The 19914-nt window shown below is 38.1% G+C and overlaps 1 protein-coding gene across 1 annotated transcript in view; it reads right to left on the bottom strand.

The window, feature by feature from the left end:
• Dmd (dystrophin) overlaps positions 1-19914 on the bottom strand; it is a 1847711-nt gene that overhangs the window by 638393 nt on the left and 1189404 nt on the right. Inside the window, 1 exon segment of the mRNA XM_038316167.1 lies at positions 14610-14842. Within this exon segment, the coding sequence (XP_038172095.1) occupies positions 14610-14842 (233 nt within the window).

The raw sequence follows: 19914 nt of genomic DNA, 5'->3' as shown, positions 1-19914 counted from the left end.
GAGCCATCAGGGTTCCCTTCACTATGTTAAGTCCAAGGTCCTCCCAACTCCCCCTAAGTCCAGGAAGGTGAGCAACCAAAGTGACAAGGCTCACAGTTAGCCCGTCCATGCTGTAGAGATCAAGCTCATTGCCGTTGTCCTTGGTTTCTCAGTTCTCCTCCACCATCAGCACATTTGGCTTGGAGAGGGAGGGAGTGGGGGGGGTATGGGTGGAAGGGAGGGGAGGGAAGGGGGAGGAGGAGGGGAGGAGATGGAAATTTTTAATAAAAAAAGAAAAAAATGAAAAAATAAAATAATTCCAATAAATTTTAAAAATCAAATATTGTTTTCAATAAATTCCTAAAAAACTACATGAAAACAGTTATATCTTTTTCTCTTTCAAAATAAAAGCAATTATGATTATTATGGAATTCACGGATCAATTACTGAAGTTACTGATAGGTAAAATGATTCATACACAACAGAAAATGTAGTTCTCATTCCCACAGTACCAAGTGAAAATCATCCAGCTACAAGTGAAAAGAAATACAACTCAGCATTATGTTATATGTGAAAAGGAATAAAATAGTTAGAAAAAGAAACTAAATATTAATTCACATAGTCATTTATTTTAATGGGTATTTGAGTGAAATATCCATAGTTCCTTTTCTCTCTCTTTTTTTTTTCTGGCAATAATTACTTTTTACCAATTCCTTTTTCCTTCAAGAGGTTATAATTATATTAATTATATTATAAACTATTGTTTATAGCTTTTTAAATTCGAATGTCTAAGAATTGATAACAGTGAGCTGTGTCACCAAGTGTTCAATAAATGAAAGATGAGTGAGAATGTAGTCTTATATCAAAAGTTCTTCAAGAATAGTTGATATACTTTTGTGGTGTTGGCTGTAATTTAGACTCTTTCCTATGCTAGGAAAGTACTTAGTCACTGAGTGGCAGCCCTAGCTTCTTTCCTCTCCCTTTTAAAAAAAAATACTGTTCCACAATTAACTATTTACCTTAGTCTGAGCTAAAATTTTCTGGATATACATATATTTTCTTAAAAAAGCAAGCTATATGAAACCACATGTTTCAAATTCACAAATACAAATGTATCTCTTTGTGTATTTCAATTCAATTCACTGAATTTTTTATCAAAATACTATCGAGAAATATTGAATTATGAATATGTATGCATATATACATACATGTGTACATACATAATCATATAAAGGAATGTGTGGATAAATATGCCAAATGCTTCTCTTTATAATGGCATATGATTGTTGCATCATTTAATTTGCAGTGGTTCATTACCATCGACAAATAAATAAAGTTGAAACCCAAACTCTTGCATAGCTCTCTTTCCCACTAATTTTTCTTGTGGGCCCCTACCTGATTGTAAATTGGGCTGTTAATATGGGGTTTCAAATCTTGGTAGAAGACATAAAGGATAAAATAACCATGTACCTAACATGGCATTAGCTTTGTCTACCCTAGCATTAAGGGTAAAAAGAACTTTCATCCTAACACTTTGTAACTTCAGTAATAGCCTCAAGGATCTAAACTTAAGGTGAAGTATAAAATCCCAAAAGGTAGGCACTAAAATTTAGGATATAATAACATTATATTCCTTTCAAAACTTAACATAGCAAACATTTCATTGCCCTTATTGCTTGTTGATATGAGTTAGGGAATGCTCCTTTGAAAATAATAAAAACAATTTGCTATAAAGAGATCCTAGACTAAACAAGGAACTTATAAATAGAATTCACTATTAACAAAGGAAAACTTTTGGGGGGGAATCCTGTGGGCATTTCAGTGAAAATATACTCCATTAGCCTTTATCTGAACACATTTAAATACTAAAATTCAATGTTTCTTTGTAATGTTTTGACAGAACATTTCACAATGCATTGAACTGAAGTACACAAAGACTTGTATTTGCACTTATGACTTTGAAATATGTGGTTTCATATAACTTATTTACCTTTAAGAAAAATATGTATATGGCATCATTTTCCATATACAGCTTATAATAAAAGATATAAGAATTATTTTCCTTTGTATTTGGAACTCGTGACTTTTTTCCACTTAAAGGGACATTCCTTTTGTCATCACTATGTTACTGACATGGATCTTTATACTCTTTAGTGAAGAGAATACTGAATTTGGCTCACAGTAGCTAAGAAAAGTAAACTGAGTGAATGCAAAGCAGTGATCCAAGGGTAACAAACTGTCTACTGGAAACATGTTCATTTGTTGGATGGTAACTGAAGCACAAAATTTGCAAATCTCTTTTACCAGACGAGTTACAGCTTTTTTTATAGTTTCTGTGTTTATAGTTTATAGCACACTTTTGCTGCTTCATAAGGTTGTACAAAAAAGAACTGAGATGCTAAAAGATGGAAAACTGTTTTACTAGAAGGAGCACAAACACCTGAATAATCAGTATCCTTGCCTAAGATGACTGCTGTGCAGCATACAAAATCTCTCAGAGACCCACAGGAATAAGCTCCAATCGCAATAGGACGTTTACGATACCAAAATACACATTAAAACCCATAAATGTTATTATTTTGAACTTACAGAAAGTAAAGTATGAGCTTCACTCAAATTATACTTTGAAAGACTGAATTTGTACATAACGAGTCTCTATTCCTCTGAGAGAAAATAGTCTACTTCTTTGTCTGACTTTATCAATAGAGTTGCTTAATGTTTCAAATGGCCACATATTCATTTTTAATTAAGTTGTAATTTTAACTTTCATCTTCATTTGTGTAACATAATTCACTTAGTAAAATTATTTGTATTTCAAATCTCTAGCTGCCCCTCATTTCTAAAGATAAGAATTTAATTTAAAAACTTATGATAAGGAGAACAAAATCTTTGTATAAAATATATAATTTTAAAGTTCAAAGTCTAAAGCTACAAAAAGCTAGCTCATTCAAATGCCATATCCTTGTAACAATTCTGAAGCTAATACATGACTTCAATGAATGATTAAGTTATTATCTGGATCTTATAAATTCAGTTCTAATTTCTTCCTGGGCCATAATGTAGCTTCTTACATCACTGTACCTAAATTCTGGTGCCTTGCACTTACAAATCATAACCCACATCCAAATGGCAATATGCTAAAATTGGAGCTTTCAAACCACACGTCATTCACATAATCCACCAATTGATCTACACTTATCAAAACTGAAATCATGGAATTAAATGGTCCAGCTAATTTGCACATGGGTTAATGGCCAAGATGGTATCTTTATTTGGGGTCTGGATGTATCACAGTTGAGGTAGTTAACCATTTGCTATGTAATGAGAACCATCTCTTAATAAATCATAATTGCTCTGCCCTTTAACCTACTCCACATATTCTTATCTTAGGTCAGTCGACTTTGATTATTTATTTATTGCTCAGCATCTTTGTATCATCTATTGTCAATAGATTCTAATTTCCTTGAAAGAAAATCACCTCTGGCTAAAAGTGAAAGACTTTAGACTTCTAGGGTTCTCTGCTTTTCTCTGTTTAGGTGACTGGTATGGCCCAATTAACTCCGTTGGAGGTTCCACAGAGTCACAAAGAATGAAAAAAGAATGTATTACAAAGAGACTTAAGTAGTTCCTGGTAGCCAGGTTGTTTTCTGTTTCTAGGCCATATTCCCTTGCCTTTGGGCTAATGCTTTTGTTTATGTTCTTTCATTTAATAAAATAATGATTTCTGTTGCTTATACTCAAAGGACCGTGAGAAACAACTAACCGAATTCTATTTCCTGATATCATGTTCCTGTTTAAAAGTCTTTAAGGTATATGCTTCCCTGCTCCCATATCCACCCTTCCTATATCCCAAGCACCCCATTCCTCCGAGCTCCCCTCGTTCTCCCCTTCACACTTTTCTCTCCCCATCTTCCCTTGGCCCATTCTTGCCCAACCCTCAAGTTCCCAATTTTGCCTGGCGATCGTGTCTACTTCCAATATCCAGGAGGATTACTATATCTTTTTTTGGGCTGAGCTCCCAAGGTCCTGATGAGGAGCAGAAGGAGCGAGAACTTGAGGGAGAAAGTCAGGAACGAGAGGGGTGCGTTCACTCATGGAGACGGTGGGACAGAACTAATGGGAGATCACCAACTCCAGTTGGAATGGGACTGATGGATCATGCGACCAAACCCGTCTCTCTGAATGTGGCCAACAGTGGGGGCTGACTGAGAAGCAAAGGACAATGGCTCTGGGCTCTGATTCTTCTGCATGGACGGGCTCTGTGGGAGCCTTCTCAGCTTGGTCGATCACCTTCCTGGACCTGGGGGGAGTTGGGAGGACATTGGTCTTAGCATAGAGTGGGGAACCCTGATGGCTCCTTGGCCTTGAGAGGGAGGGAGGGGAGGTATGGGTGGAGGGCAGGGGAGGGAAGGGGGAGAAGGAGGGGAGGGAAGGGGGAGGAGAAGGGGAGGGAGGGGGAGGAGGAGGGAAGGAGATGGAAATTTTTAAATATAAAAAAAAGAAAACTAATAAATAATAAAAACAAAACAAAACAAAAAAAGTCTTTAAGGATGGTCATCACATGCCAAGGCCCTCAAAGAAGTCTGTTTGTCACAGACCCCCCACTGCTTAGTCTTATTATTGTCTGCCCAGCCTTATGATTTTTCAATAATAACCTTAATTTCAGTGACATCAAGTCACAACTTGGGCGACAAGTTGTTTTCCCTCATTGCTGTGAAATACTTCATTTCTTCTGTTTGTGCTGTCCCTGTTTCCTATAAATGATTAATTCTCACCTCCTCTTCAGTGTTTTGCTTAACTTCTTCAAGAAGTTATTCCCAATTATGTTTTCTATGTTTTCAATTTTCACTAGAATAAGTCCTGAGATTATCACCCACATAAACTAAGGGGAGTAGAAAACCATATTTAACAATCAGGACCGTGGAACTGGAATACTCGAGTTTAAATCCCAACACGCTCCCTTTCTTGATTTTGAGCACAGCATTCAACTATGTATTTGTATTCATTTTCTAGAATTATTGCAAACAATAAATACTATACAAAACATATTTAGATCAGTGACTGCATATTATGAGTGAAAACATGTTGTAGCTATTATTCTAAAATATATCTGTGGTTGTTAGAATGAGATCAGTGCCCATAGGCTTGGTTCACAGCTGGTAGACAGTTGAGAAGGCTTAGGAGCTGTGGCCTTGATGGAGTAGGTTTGGTCTTGTTGGGAGAATAGTGCCCTTGGGAGTGGGCATTGAAACTCAATCTCTCTGCCCCTCTCTCTGTCTCTCTCTGTCTCTCTGTCTCTCTGTCTCTCTCTCTCTGTCTCTCTCTCTCCCTCTCTCTCTCTCTCTCTCTCTCTCTCTCTCTCTCTCTCTCTCTCTCTCTCTCTCTCTCTTTTCTCTGCCTGCTGCCTGTGGATCAGGATATGAAGCTCTCAGCTCCAATACCATGCCTCCTTGCTTCTCACTATGATGATAATGGATTAACTCTTTGAAACTGTAAGCAAGCCTCCAGTTAAATGCTTTCTTAGAGTTGACTTGTACATGGTGTCTCTTCACTTTAATAGAAAGGTAGGTAAGACAATAACCTTACAGTATTATTTTTATTTCAACCTTTTAAATCTACACTTTATTATATATTATGAGCACTTGTGGTAACAGCTCAATAAAATTATATTAAAGTAATATATAAATAAATGTTTCTCTACAGAGTACTACAATTTAAAAACCCTTTTGGAATGTTGCCTCATTTCCCAGACATTAACTATTAATGCTGGGTATGTTTGTTTAAAAATTATATAATTAAATTCTTTATTTTCTAGTATAATACAATCCTCCTAGAATTCACATCTCCTTATTGGTCCCTCCTCTCATATATATATACATATATATATATATATGTATATATACATATATATATATGTATATGTATATGTATATGTATATATGCATAGTATATGTATGCACATACACTACTTAGATTGTTTTTATTCACTAAAAAGGAGTTAATCAGAAGGATAACCCTGGGCATCTTCCTCATGCTCTCCACTTGATTTCTGTGAGAACACTTCTAAATTACCTCTTGGACTATATTTATATATTTTTTGAAGAGTACTGAGTTAAGAGATCCATATAGAAAATACTAATTCTTTTGGATAACACTGAATTATATTGTCAAAAGTTAGGTTCACAAACCCATCACAGATTACTTAAATTTCTTTTGCCCACTACCATTAAAAGAACAGACTTTTACATGAAGCTATAGTGTCAGTAACATGATTCCAAAAACACAAGTATGAAGCTTTCTAGAGTTTGCCATGAAAACAAATATTTATTCCTAACAGTAGTTTAATATTCAAAGTATTCAATGCAAAGAAGGAAACATTTTTCATACGCTATCCAATTTAATTCTCATGTAAACTGTATAGCTCATAGTTATAGCTCCATCCTACAGATAGGCAATCTGAAGTTTAGGGAGGTAGAATAACTCACCACAGTTTTTGCAGCTTTGTCACTTAGGTCAAAGTTCCAAAGTCTACACTTTAAGCATTATAGCATATTTTACTAAATGATATTACTTGAAGTATTGATATGAGTTTTGATATAATGCTTCTTCTGTATCATCCCAGTACAAATGCCAAATGCTCAGTAAAGGGCCTGTCCTAGATTATGTATACAGATACATATAAACCAGCAAATTCTGACTCAAGTTACAGTTATTAATACAAATAGTATACATATCAAGGAGGAATACAGGAGTAGGATTCAGACAATAATCAAATACTTCTTCTGATATCTGCTAGGTGTACGGGACACCTATGAGCCTCAGGTACTCTTTTTGGAAAATAAATGTGGGTACAGATAAATGTTATAAAATGTGTAAATTCATATGTATAATAATAACATCTTTTATTATGTAACAATCTATAACTATATGGTAAATGTGAATTGAGGTACCTTTTATGGGCTCTGCATTCACAAAGATGAGGCGAATGATTTCACTATGGTCATGTCCTTTGTAATCAACTAGAAAAGCTCACAAAATTGTGTTCTTAAGAGTACAAGGTACTTTTTAAAAATCGTTTTGTTTTGATATTGCTACGGTCTTCTATACAACAGAGTCTGGCCTTGAACTCAGAATCTTCCTGTGACTACTAACCACCACATCAGCTTCAAGGTAGTTTAAATGCTCCTTGTTTCTTAATCATCAAGTTCATTTTATTGTTCCCCTATTTCTGGCTTGCTCCCTCCTTGACTTTCAAAAGAAAGAAAAAAAATTCTGTAACATCCAAACACATTCAGCACAATTTATTGTTTCTATAGAAGTTCTTCAGTGCTTTTACAAGTGAAATGACTACCATGTATAAAGCTTTCAAACTTTGCATTTTCACCCATAGAAAAAGAAAAGACATATAGCATAGTTGTAGCATCCAGGTAAAGTACATTTATAGCAACGATTTCTTGAGTTTCTAATTGATTGGGTAATTTCAGTAAATGATTTTCAATGATGGTGAGAAATGAGATGCTGAATTATTAACGTTTGCTTATTTGAATATGGAGAAGCATAAAAATCTAATACTGAGATTTGGGGTATTCAAAATATATTGTAGCCTCCCCCTTCCTCATCCTCCCGTCTTTGGGGCCACAAAATCCCACAGCTCAGCCTGTTTGGGCTCTGGGGACCCGGAATTGAGTGCACCCAGGCCTGTGGGAGGTCCCCTCCTTCATTTGACTGCCTGGGGCAAGGTAGGCCTTTGTCTGAGAGCTGCTTGGCCTGCAAGGGGACCTGACAGTCGGCAGGAGGATCCATCATTCTTTGGGCTCAGCCTGTTTGGGCTCTGGGGACCCGGAATTGAGTGCACCCAGGCCTGTGGGAGGTCCCCTCCTTCATTTGACTGCCTGGGGCAAGGTAGGCCTTTGTCTGAAAGCTGCTTGGCCTGCAAGGGGACCTGACAGTCGGCAGGAGGATCCATCATTCTTTGGGGAAGAGATGGGCAGGCGCCAATGCAGGAGCTCCTCCAACAACATGAAAGGCAACATGACATCACCACAAGCCAGACATCCCGAAACAACAAGAATTGAACACCCTACCCCAGAAGATATAGAAGTAACCGACATTAAACAGTACTTTATGAAAATAATAGAGGACCTTAAACAGGAGGTAAAAAACTGCCATAAAGAAATGGAGATGACAAACAAAAAGGTAGACGAAATAAATAAATCTCTCAAAGATACCCAAGAAAAACAAGAAAAACAAGAAAAAGCAATCAAACAGGTAAGGGAAACAGTACAAGACCTGATAAATGAAATGGAGGTATTGAAGAAAACACAATCTGAGGGACGACTGGAAATGGAAACTCTGAGTAAACGAACAGAAACTTCAGAGACAAGTATTTCCAACTGAATACAAGAGATGGAAGAAAGAATCTCGGACTCTGAAGATACTATAGAGGAAATAAACTCACAGATTAAAGAACTAAACAAATCTAACAAATTCTTAACACAAAACATTCAGGAAATCTGGGACACCATGAAAAGACCAAACCTAAGAATAATTGGGGTAGAAGAAGGAGAAGAATTACAACTCAAAGGCCCAGAAAACATATTCAACAAAATTATAGAAGAAAACTTCCCCAACCTAAAGAAGGAAGTTCCTATGAAGGTACAAGAAGCCTACAGAACACCAAATAGACTGGATCAAAAGAAAGCATCCCCACGCCATATAATAATCAAAACACAAAACATACAGAATAAAGAACAGATATTAAGAGCTGCAAAGGAAAAAGGTCAAGTAACATATAAAGGGAAACCTATCAGAATTACACCTGATTTCTCAATGGAAACCATGAAAGCCAGAAGAGCTTGGATAGATGTGCTACAGACACTTAGGGAACATGGATGCAAGCCTAGACTATTATACCCAGCAAAGCTTGCATTCACCATTGATGGAGAAAACAAGATATTCCAGGACAAAAACAGATTTAAACAATACGCAGCCACAAATCCAGCCTTGCAGAAAGTAATAGAAGGAAAATCACAAACCAAGGAGTCCAACAACGCCGACAATAACTCAGGCATCTAGCGACCCTTCACCAGCACAACTAGAAGAAGGGAAACACACAAACTCTACTACTAAAGATGACTGAAGTTAACAACCACTGGTCATTAATATCACTTAATATCAATGGACTCAATTCACCTATAAAAAGGCACAGGCTAAGAGACTGGATACGAAAACAGAATCCAACATTTTGCTGTTTACAAGAAACACACCTCAACCACAAAGACAGACATCTACTCAGAGTAAAGGGTTGGGAAAAGGTTTATCAAGCAAATGGCCCTAAGAAACAAGCGGATGTGGCCATACTATTTTCCAACAAAGTTGACTTCAAACTAAAATCAATCAGAAGAGATGGAAAGGGACACTTTATACTCATAACAGGAAAAATCCATCAGAATGAAGTCTCAATCCTGAATATCTATGCCCCTAATATAAAAGCTCCCACTTATGTAAAAGAAACACTTCTAGAACTCAAGGCAGCCATCAAACCACACACACTAATAGTTGGAGACTTCAATACTCCTCTCTCACCAATGGACAGGTCAATCAGACAGAAACCTAACAGAGAATTGAAAGACTTAATGGAGGTAATGAACCAAATGGACTTAACAGACATCTATAGAACATTCCACCCAAATAGGAAAGAATATACCTTCTTCTCTGCGGCTCATGGAACCTTTTCGAAAATTGACCATATACTTGGTAACAAAGCAAACTTCCACAGTTACAAAAAAATATTAGTAACCACTTGTGTCTTATCGGATCACCATGGATTAAAATTAGAATTCAACAACAATGCTACCCCCAGAAAACCCACAAACTCATGGAAACTGAACAATCAACTACTGACCCACACCTGGGTCAAGGAAGAAATAAAGAAAGAAATTAAAGTCTTTCTTGAATTTAATGAAAACAAAGACACAACATACTGAAACCTATGGGACACAATGAAAGCAGTGCTAAGAGGAAAGTTCATAGCACTAGGTGCCCACTTAAAGAAAACGGAGAAAGCACTCATTGGTGACTTAACAGCACACCTGAAAGCTCTGGAAAAAAAAGAAGCAGACTCACCTAGGAGAAGTAGAAGACTGGAAATAATCAAATTGATGGCAGAAATCAACAAAATAGAAACACAGAAAACAATCCAAAGAATCAATGGAACAAGAAGCTGGTTCTTGGAGAAAATCAACAAGATTGACAAACCCTTAGCCAAACTAATCAAATGGCAGAGGGAGAACACGCAAATTAACAAGATCAGAAATGAAAAGGGTGACATAACCACAGACACAGAGGAAATTCAGAAAATCATTAGATCTTACTACAAAAGCCTGTATGCCACAAAATTGGAAAATTTAAAAGAAATGGACAGTTTTTTAGATAAATACCATATACCAAAGTTAAACCAGGACCAGGTAAATGCTCTAAATCGTCCTGTTAGTCGCGAAGAATTAGAAACTGTTATCAGAAACCTCCCTACCAAAAAGAGCCCAGGACCAGATGGTTTCAATGCGGAATTCTACCAGAACTTCCAAGAAGACCTAATACCTATACTCCTTAAGGTATTTCATAATATAGAAACACAAGAGTCACTGCCAAATTCCTTCTATGAAGCTACAGTTACCCTGATACCTAAACCACACAAAGACTCAACCAAGAAAGAGAATTACAGGCCAATCTCACTCATGAACATTGACGCAAAAATTCTCAATGAAATACTGGCAAACCGAATCCAAGAACACATTAGAAAAATTATCCATTACGATCAGGTAGGCTTCATCCCAGAGATGCAGGGCTGGTTCAACATACGAAAATCTATTAATGTAATCCATCATATAAACAAACTGAAGGAAAAAAACCATATGGTCATCTCATTAGATGCTGAAAAAGCATTTGACAAAATTCAGCACCCTTTTATGATAAAGGTCTTGGAGAGATTAGGGATACAAGGGTCATTCCTAAATATAATAAAAGCTATTTACAGCAAGCCGACAGCTAACATCAAATTAAACGGAGAGAAACTCAAGGCTATCCCACTAAATTCAGGAACACGACAAGGCTGTCCACTCTCTCCTTATCTCTTCAATATAGTGCTTGAAGTTCTAGCAATAGCAATAAGACAACATAAGGGAATCAAGGGGATTCAATTTGGAAAGGAAGAAGTTAAACTTTCATTATTTGCAGATGATATGATAGTATACATAAGCGACCCCAAAAACTCCACCAAAGAACTCCTACAGCTGATAAACTCCTTCAGTAACGTGGCAGGATACAAGATCAACTCCAAAAAATCAGTCGCCCTCCTATACACAAAGGATAAGGAAGCAGAGAGGGAAATCAGAGAAGTATCACCTTTCACAATAGCCACAAATAGCATAAGATATCTGGGAGTATCTCTAACCAAGGAAGTGAAGGATTTATTTGACAAGAACTTTAAGTCTTTGAAGAAAGAAATTGAAGAGGATACCAGAAAATGGAAGGATCTCCCCTGCTCGTGGATTGGGAGGATCAACATAGTAAAAATGGCAATTCTACCAAAAGCAATCTATAGATTCAATGCAATCCCAATCAAGGTCCCATTGAAATTCTTCACAGAGATTGAGAGGACAATAATCAACTTTATATGGAAAAACAAGAAACCCAGGATAGCCAAAAAAATCTTATACAATAAAGGTTCTTCTGGAGGCATTACCATCCCTGACTTCAAACTCTATTACAAAGCTACAGTATTGAAAACGGCTTGGTATTGGCATAAGAACAGAGAAGTTGACCAATGGAATCGTATAGAAGACCCGGATCTTAAACCACAAACCTATGAACACCTGATTTTTGATAAAGGAGCCAAAAGTACACAATGGAAGAAAGAGGGCATCTTCAACAAATGGTGCTGGCATAACTGGATGTCAACCTGTAGAAGAATGAAAGTAGATCCATATCTATCACCATGCACAAAACTCAAGTCCAAATGGATTAAAGACCTCAATATTAATTTGAACACATTGAGCTTGATAGAGGAGAAAGTGGGAAGTACTCTATAACAAATGGGCACAGGGAACCGTTTCCTATGCATAACCCCAGCTGCACAGACTTTAAGGGCAACATTGAATAAATGGGACCTCCTGAAGTTGAGCAGCTTCTGTAAAGCAAAGGACACTGTCACTAAGACACAAAGGCAGCCTACTGACTGGGAAAAGATCTTCACCAACCCTGCAACTGACAAAGGTCTGATCTCTAAAATATATAAGGAACTCAAGAGACTAGACGGTAAAAAGCCAATTAACCCAATTAAAAAATGGGGTGCTGAACTGAACAGAGAATTCTCAACAGAAGAAGTTCGAATGGCCAAAAGACACTTAAGGTCATGCTCAACCTCCCTAGCTATCAGGGAAATGCAAATCAAAACAACTTTGAGATATCATCTTACACCTGTCAGATTGGCTAAAATCCAAAACACCAATAATAACCTTTGCTGGAGAGGTTGTGGGGTAAGGGGCACACTCATCCATTGCTGGTGGGAATGCAAACTTGTGCAACCACTTTGGAAAGCAGTGTGGCGGTTTTTCAGGAAATTCGGGATCAACCTACCCCAGGACCCAGCAATTCCACTATTGGGAATCTACCCAAGAGATGCCCAATCATACAACAAAAGCATATGCTCATCTATGTTCATAGCAGCATTATTTGTAATAGCTAGATCCTGGAGACAGCCTAGATGCCCTTCAGTGGAAGAATGGATGAAGAAACTGTGGAATATATACATGCTAGAATACTACTCAGCGGTAAAAAACAATGACATCTTGAATTTTGCAGGCAAATGGATGGAAATAGAAAACACTATTCTGAGTGAGGTAACCCAGACCCATAAAGATGAACATGGGATGTACTCACTCATATTCGGTTTCTAGCCATAATTAAAGGACATCGAGCCTATAAATTTGGGATCCTTGAGAAGATAATAAGAAGGTGAACTCCCAAAAAAAGATATAGTAATCCTCCTGGATATTGGAAGTAGACACGATCGCCAGGCAAAATTGGGAACTTGAGGGTTGGGCAAGACTGGGCCAAGGGAAGATGGGGAGAGAAAAGTGTGAAGGGGAGAGCGGGGGGAGCTCGGAGGAATGGGGTGCTTGGGATATAGGAAGGGTGGATATGAGAGCAGGGAAGCATATATCTTAATTTAAGGAGCCACCTGAGTTTTGTCAAGAGACTTGACCCTAGAGGGGTTCCCAGGTTTCCAGGGAGACGCCCCCAGTTAGTTCCTTGGGCAGCTGAGGAGAGGGAGCCTGAAAAGGCCAGTTCCTATAGCCATACTGATGGATTTCTTGCATATCACCATAGAACCTCCACCTGACGATAGACGAAGAAAATGACAGAGCCCCACCTTGGAGCACCGGACTGAGCTCCCAAGGTCCTGATGAGGAGCAGAAGGAGAGAGAACATGAGAAAGAAAGTCAGGACCGTGAGGGAACCTTCAGCTGGCGACAGATGGGGAAGGTGACTGAGCCCCACATTGGAGCACTGGACTGAGCTCCCAAGGTCCCGATGAGGAGCAGAAGGAGCGAGAACATGAGGGAGAAAGTCAGGAACGAGAGGGGTGCGTTCACTCATGGAAACGGTGGGACAGAACTAATGGGAGATCACCAACTCCAGTTGGAATGGGACTGATGGATCATGCGACCAAACCCGGCTCTCTGACTGTGGCCAACAGCGGAGGCTGACTGAGAAGCAAAGGACAATGGCGCTGGGCTCTGATTGTTCTTCATGGACGGGCTCTGTGGGAGCCTTCTCAGCTTGGTCGATCACCTTCCTGGACCTGGGGGGAGTTGGGAGGACCTTGGTCTCAGCATAGAGTGGGGAACCCTGATGGCTCCTTGGCCTTGAGAGGGAGGGAGGGGAGGTATGGGTGGAGGGGAGGGGAGGGAAGGGGGAGAAGGAGGGGAGGGAAGGGGGAGGAGGAGGGGAGGGAGGGGGGAGGAGGAGGGAAGGAGATGGAAATTTTTAAATATAAAAAAAAATAAACCATGAGAAAAAAAAATAAAAACCACTTAATGAGAGAAAAAAAAAACAAAATATATTGTATTTTGTTACTTGTCTTATTTATTTCTAACTCTTAATTTTCCTTGTGACTTGAGGTAGAATAGTGGCACAGACAATTCAGAGAAGTGGATAATAAGCCAGTCCCAGATTATTATCTTTATCTTTGTAATATGTTATGGTTGCACAGTGCCAAAACAAATAGTTTAAATGTAATCAGCTCAATTGAGCGAATTATTTTGTATTAAAGACTTAAAAAACAGGTTGTTTGCAGAATTTAACTGAACTACCTATACTTATAAGGTTCATATGTTTGGCCACCGCTTCTCCTTCCCCATTTAAATTATGACTCCTTTAGACAATTAATTCATGCCTTTGATCATATTTAGGTTGATCAGAGTAGAGCATGGAGCATGTTTGCTAGCAGAAAATAAGGTAGCCTAAAAACTGGTGGTAAGTTGTAAAGGAGAGGGACATGTCAAGTGAAAATGTGCACTTTAAAGAAAATCTATTACAGATTTTCTACTTATTGTTTTTATCCATACCTTTTGTTTGATGATCATCTCATTGATGTCCTCGAGATCACCCACCATCACCCTCTGTGATTTTATAACTCGATCAAGCAGAGAAAGCCATTCCGTAAGTTCTGTCCAAGCTCGGTTGAAGTCTGCCAGAGCAGGTACCTCCAACAGCAAAGAAGATGGCATTTCTAGTTTGGAGATGACAGTTTCCTTGGTAACCACAGACTGTGTCACTAGAGTAACAGTCTGACCAGGAGCTAGTGTTTTTGAAGGAAGGAAGAAAAGAAGAGAGAATATATGAGAAACAAGCAAACGAGCCACTTTCACTAACAATAAATAAACATTAGTTGATAGACAACAGTTTGAGTCAAGACTTCTCCCAATGTATCTAACAATGTGGATACTTTATAGGGTATATATCAGACAACATTTAAATGTTTGATAATCTTTAAAAATTTTTAAACTTACTTTCATGTTTTAAAAATTTATTTTTTTTTCAGTAAGAATCATATAATTTGTGAAGTTTATAAACAAAACTGTTGGGATATTTCGAGGTAAGACTTACATATTTATTGACCATTCAAGGAAGAAAATAAAAAACTAAAGATTGTATAAGGTCATATTTCTGATTTCTGATTTTCTTGAATAATAAAGGTACTTAGTAGGAAGAAACACTCTGAATGTAACAGTGGGACACTTCACATTTTATCTTTTGTTTTGGCAATAAAGTAGTAGACAACAGTGAAGAAAAAGCAAGGGCTATTATTTTTTTTAAAGTGATAGCTAGTAAAACTTTTCTTTCTTTTTCTTTTTTTTCTTTCTTTTTTTATTTTTTTATTTTTTCCAGTTTATTTATTTTTTATTAAAAATTGCCATCTCCTCCCCTCCTCCTCCCCCTTCCCTCCCCTCCCCTCCACCCACACCCCCACTCCCTCCCTCTTGAGGCCAATGAGGAGCAAAAGGAGGGAGATCATGAGCAAGGAAGTCAGGACCATGAGGAGTGCGTTTACCCATTGAGACGGTGGGACAGATCTAACGGGAGACCACCAAGTCCAGTTGGAATGGAACTGATGGAACAGGGGACCAAACCGGGCTCTCTGAATGTGGCTGACGGTGGAGGAGGACTGAGAAACCAAGGACAACGGCAATGAATGTGAACTCTACAGCATGGATGGGCTCACTGTGAGCCTTAACCTTCACCTGGCGATGGATGGAGATAGAGACAGAGCCCTACATTGGAGCACGGGACTGAGCTCCCAAAGTTCTGATGAGGAGCGGATGGAGAGAGATCATGTGAAAGAAAGTCAGAACCATGAGGGATGCGTTCACCCACTGAGACGGCAGGACAGAACTAATGAGAGACCTCCAAGTCCACTTGGAATGGGACTGATGGAACATGCGACCAAATCGGACACTCTGAGGGTGGCTGATGGTGGAGGCTGACCGAGGAGCCAAGGACAATGGCGATGGGCTTGGTCTCTACGACATGTACGGGCTCTGTGTGAGCCTTGTCAGTTTGGTTGCTCACCTTCCTGGACCTGGGGGGAGTTGGGAGGACCTTGGACTCAACATAGCGTAGAAAACTTTTCTTTTTGATATAAAACACTATTTCAAGGTCATTAAAATCCTAAATTAAAGTTAATAGTGTTGAATACTTCAATGGATACGTGGAGTCTTCAGGCGAGACACATGGGTGAGAATCCTGCTGCCTGCCTTAGGAACCCTGAGACCTTGCTTAAGTGATTCAACCTCTCTAATATTGAGCTCTTCTCATCAATGAGGGAAGAAAATAACAGAGTAAATGTCACAGGGGAAGTTGTCTGGATTCAATGATAATACAAGAAATGTAAATACAGCAATGCCACACATTATCATCATTATCACAGTATGAGTGAGGTGCTAATAAGCTAGTCATTAATGTTAAGTATTACCATTTTATAATTACTTGGTCTATTATAAAATACTTTCAAAATATGGTAACAAGTGAAAGATGAGGACTGAAGACATGAAAAATTGGGGAAAACTCGGCCTGCTGTTTGCTTGCTGCCCTATGTTAACTAAATGATGCTGAGATAAATTTGCTGGCGTGAAATGATGCCTTTGTAACAGCATACAGAAGGATGATCAGAAACCAGTGCCAGAAGGAAGAATTCGCTAATCTGTTTTACAGACAAATGTGACAGCATCATTATAACCAGGAGAGCCGCAGCAATGAAATACTGGATTAAGTGATTCAGAAGGGAAGCATTCGGGAATCACTGGAAATGGCATCTTAGTGGAAGATCTCATAGGTGTGTACAAGGGAGTTCTTCAAAGCACATCAAAAATGTGCACATTTATACTCTGAGGTGACAATGCATTCATTTCAGTGGCTGCATTATTATTCATACTTTTTAGGTGGTCTCCTCATTAAGAAGATGGGAGAGGTAGAAGGAGGCTTCTTCTCTTTCTAATGTCTAGGGAACACCCAGCAATTCCCACAGACAGAAGTGTAAGGCGGAATGAAATGTGTTGCAGGTGTCAGAATTGAAACAGAATACATAAAAGTAGTAAGGAGAAAGCTAACACTGAAGAAATAAGAAACATTGTTTTTAAAAGTCATCTCACTACTGAGAGCATTTCTGAAAAGCAGGAAACCTAATCTGAAGCAAAACTATCATCTTGTGATCTATAGTATGGAGTTGTTCATATACTCGCACTCTCCTCCCCTACTGTAAATTAGGTTTCGATATTATACAAGAAATCTCAACCAAGGAATTGGATCCTCTGAAGTGATATATGGGTATGGTTGAGAGGAAAATTAAAATCTAACTGTAGGAGTTTACTGTAGACCATTAGGTGAACTGGAAAGCATGTTCCTAAAATAAATACACACTGCCTTCTAGCAGCATAGAATAGACTGAGAAGATTTCAAGGTTTTCTTTGACGGCACCCCATTCAAGTCTTTTATTGTTTGAAAATTTCCTACATGGATATAATATGTTTTAACTCTCCCACCTCCCATTTCCTCTCCTCAAATGCCTCCTCTGCCCTCCATCACTTTTCTTTACCAATTTCAAGCGCTTAAAAAGCAGAGTTAATTTGGGCCGTGTGTATATTTATGGCTGTAGGATGATCTACTGGAACATGCGTGATCAGGAGAGGTCACAAACTTGAGAACTCTCTCTCTCTCTCTCTCTCTCTCTCTCTCTCAGCAACCATCAATTGCCAATAGCTTCTTAGTTTTTCAGCTATGGGTGGGAATTTTGATCATTTCTTGACTCTTTCTTGGGATTTTGACTGGTCTGATCATGTACAAGCCTTGTACATACAGTCATAACCACTGTGAGTTCATGTTTTCAATAGACCTACTCTACTCCCTTAAAATACAGTTTGTTGCCGACCTCCATAGTCATTATAACTTTTCCACTCTCTCTTCCATGAAGATACCCAAACCTTAGTGCGTGAGGTATGGTATAGATGCACCGTTTAGAGGTCATCACTACACAGACTCTTCTTATTCTGTGCCTATTGGCTAGTTGTGGGCCTCTGTATTTATCACAAAAAGATTCTCTAATGAAAATTGAGATCTGTACTATGCTATTAATAGAGATGTGTATTCAGAAGATAGTTATAAACTAAGTTCGTTTAGCAGAGTGATAAGTATTGGGTTCTCCCCAAAGGACCTATAACCTAGGCAGTCACAGGTTTCTCATCTAGCTAGTATCATACATGAGTTCTCTCTTGTGGAGAGGACTTTAAAACTCATTGTTACTATCCATGCTACTATCACATCTGTAGACTTATCTCTCCAGGCCATTCATTATTTAGCTCATAGTGTCATATCTGTATATTCTGACTAATCCTATTTCTCCCCCAGTAGCATATATAGACACTTTCAACACTATAAAACCTATCAAGGTAGTTGATGGAAGACAGGGAGATAGTGTTATTTAAGGTTGTGACCTCTGATAGGTGTAACATGTTCCAGTAGAGACTTTGTCAAGAGTACATAGACAGTACTAATGTGACTCAATGGGTTATTTTAGAAATAAGGTGGGTATGGAATAGGAGGTTAATCTAATGGGAGTTGCAGCACAGAAGTGGTTCAAATATCATCAAAATATAATGAATCAAATTTAGCAAAGAATTAACTAAGATACATAGTTACAAAGCCCATATTTATTAAACATTTTGGTATACTTAAAAGTCTTCTATATACAATGATTCCTAAATTTAACAATAAACTGTAAATATATGTTTCTGGAAGGGCAAAATGTAGACTATGTGTAAGTGTTTTGCTATTTAGATTTTAACTAGTTTTTAGAAAAATATTTACTGTATTTTAATTTGTATATATGTGTGTTACATAACTTCTTGATATGCTATAGCAAAGGAAAGTGCCAAGAAAAGAGCCCATCTGTCATACCTACTGTTGGAAAAATAATAGAATTTGTTTTACTGTATATCATCCCCTTAGGAAAATTCCATGAAGTCAGTAATATTCTCATTATTGCATAAGTAAAGACTGACACTGAAATGTTTACTTTAGCAACAATGTTAGAATATTGCACTTCACCATGTGTAGAAAATTAGAGATTACCAACTTATTGCTGTGTCTGAACAAATGGTCAGGCCAGCTATCCAGGAGAGAGGTGTACTATCATAATCACACAGTGTAACTAACTGAAACCCAATATGGATTAAATAATTCACCTAAGGTTACACAGATAAGATACAACAGAACGAGTGTTTGGAAGCCTAGCAATCTAGCCTTCCAATGTTTTTGTTAAGGTGATTCCTGAATCCAGGTTCTTTTACTAGCTTAAATGAAAGTTGAGGAAAGGAACTCTCGCTGAGCCTGATGACCTGAGTTTGATCCCTGGGGCCCACATGGTAGAAGAAGAAAGTTTACTTCCACAAGCTATACATTCATCTGCTCAATTGTCAAGTCTTGATTGGTTCCATGGTAGTATTGTGTTCTAGAATTTATATTCTGAATTTTCCATTCACCATTCTCCTTTACACTTGATTCTGCATTATCCAATTGACACAGGTCATTAGATACTTTTATGTCCTTCCACATCAAAGGTAAATGAATTTTGTTTGGAAGGATCAGGATAAGTATGTTAAAAAAATTCTCAGTAAGGCAGATAACAGCACTTCTGGATCACAAAGAATGAATAGAATTTAATGTTTTCTTCAGTAGAGTGACACCAGATACATAAACCACATCCCATGGCAGATCTCATCCCTGCAGGTATCCTACATCTTCTCTATACCTCATTTAATAACCTAAACCTATGGGTTATGATCCATTTGTGGTTAGAAGATCCTTTCACAAGGGTCG

This window comes from Arvicola amphibius, chromosome X (genome assembly GCF_903992535.2).
Source record: "Arvicola amphibius chromosome X, mArvAmp1.2, whole genome shotgun sequence".
Classification (NCBI taxonomy): Eukaryota; Metazoa; Chordata; class Mammalia; order Rodentia; family Cricetidae; genus Arvicola; species Arvicola amphibius.
The sequence above is the reverse complement of the archived record's forward strand: the minus strand, read 5'-3'. Positions and strand labels throughout refer to the sequence as shown.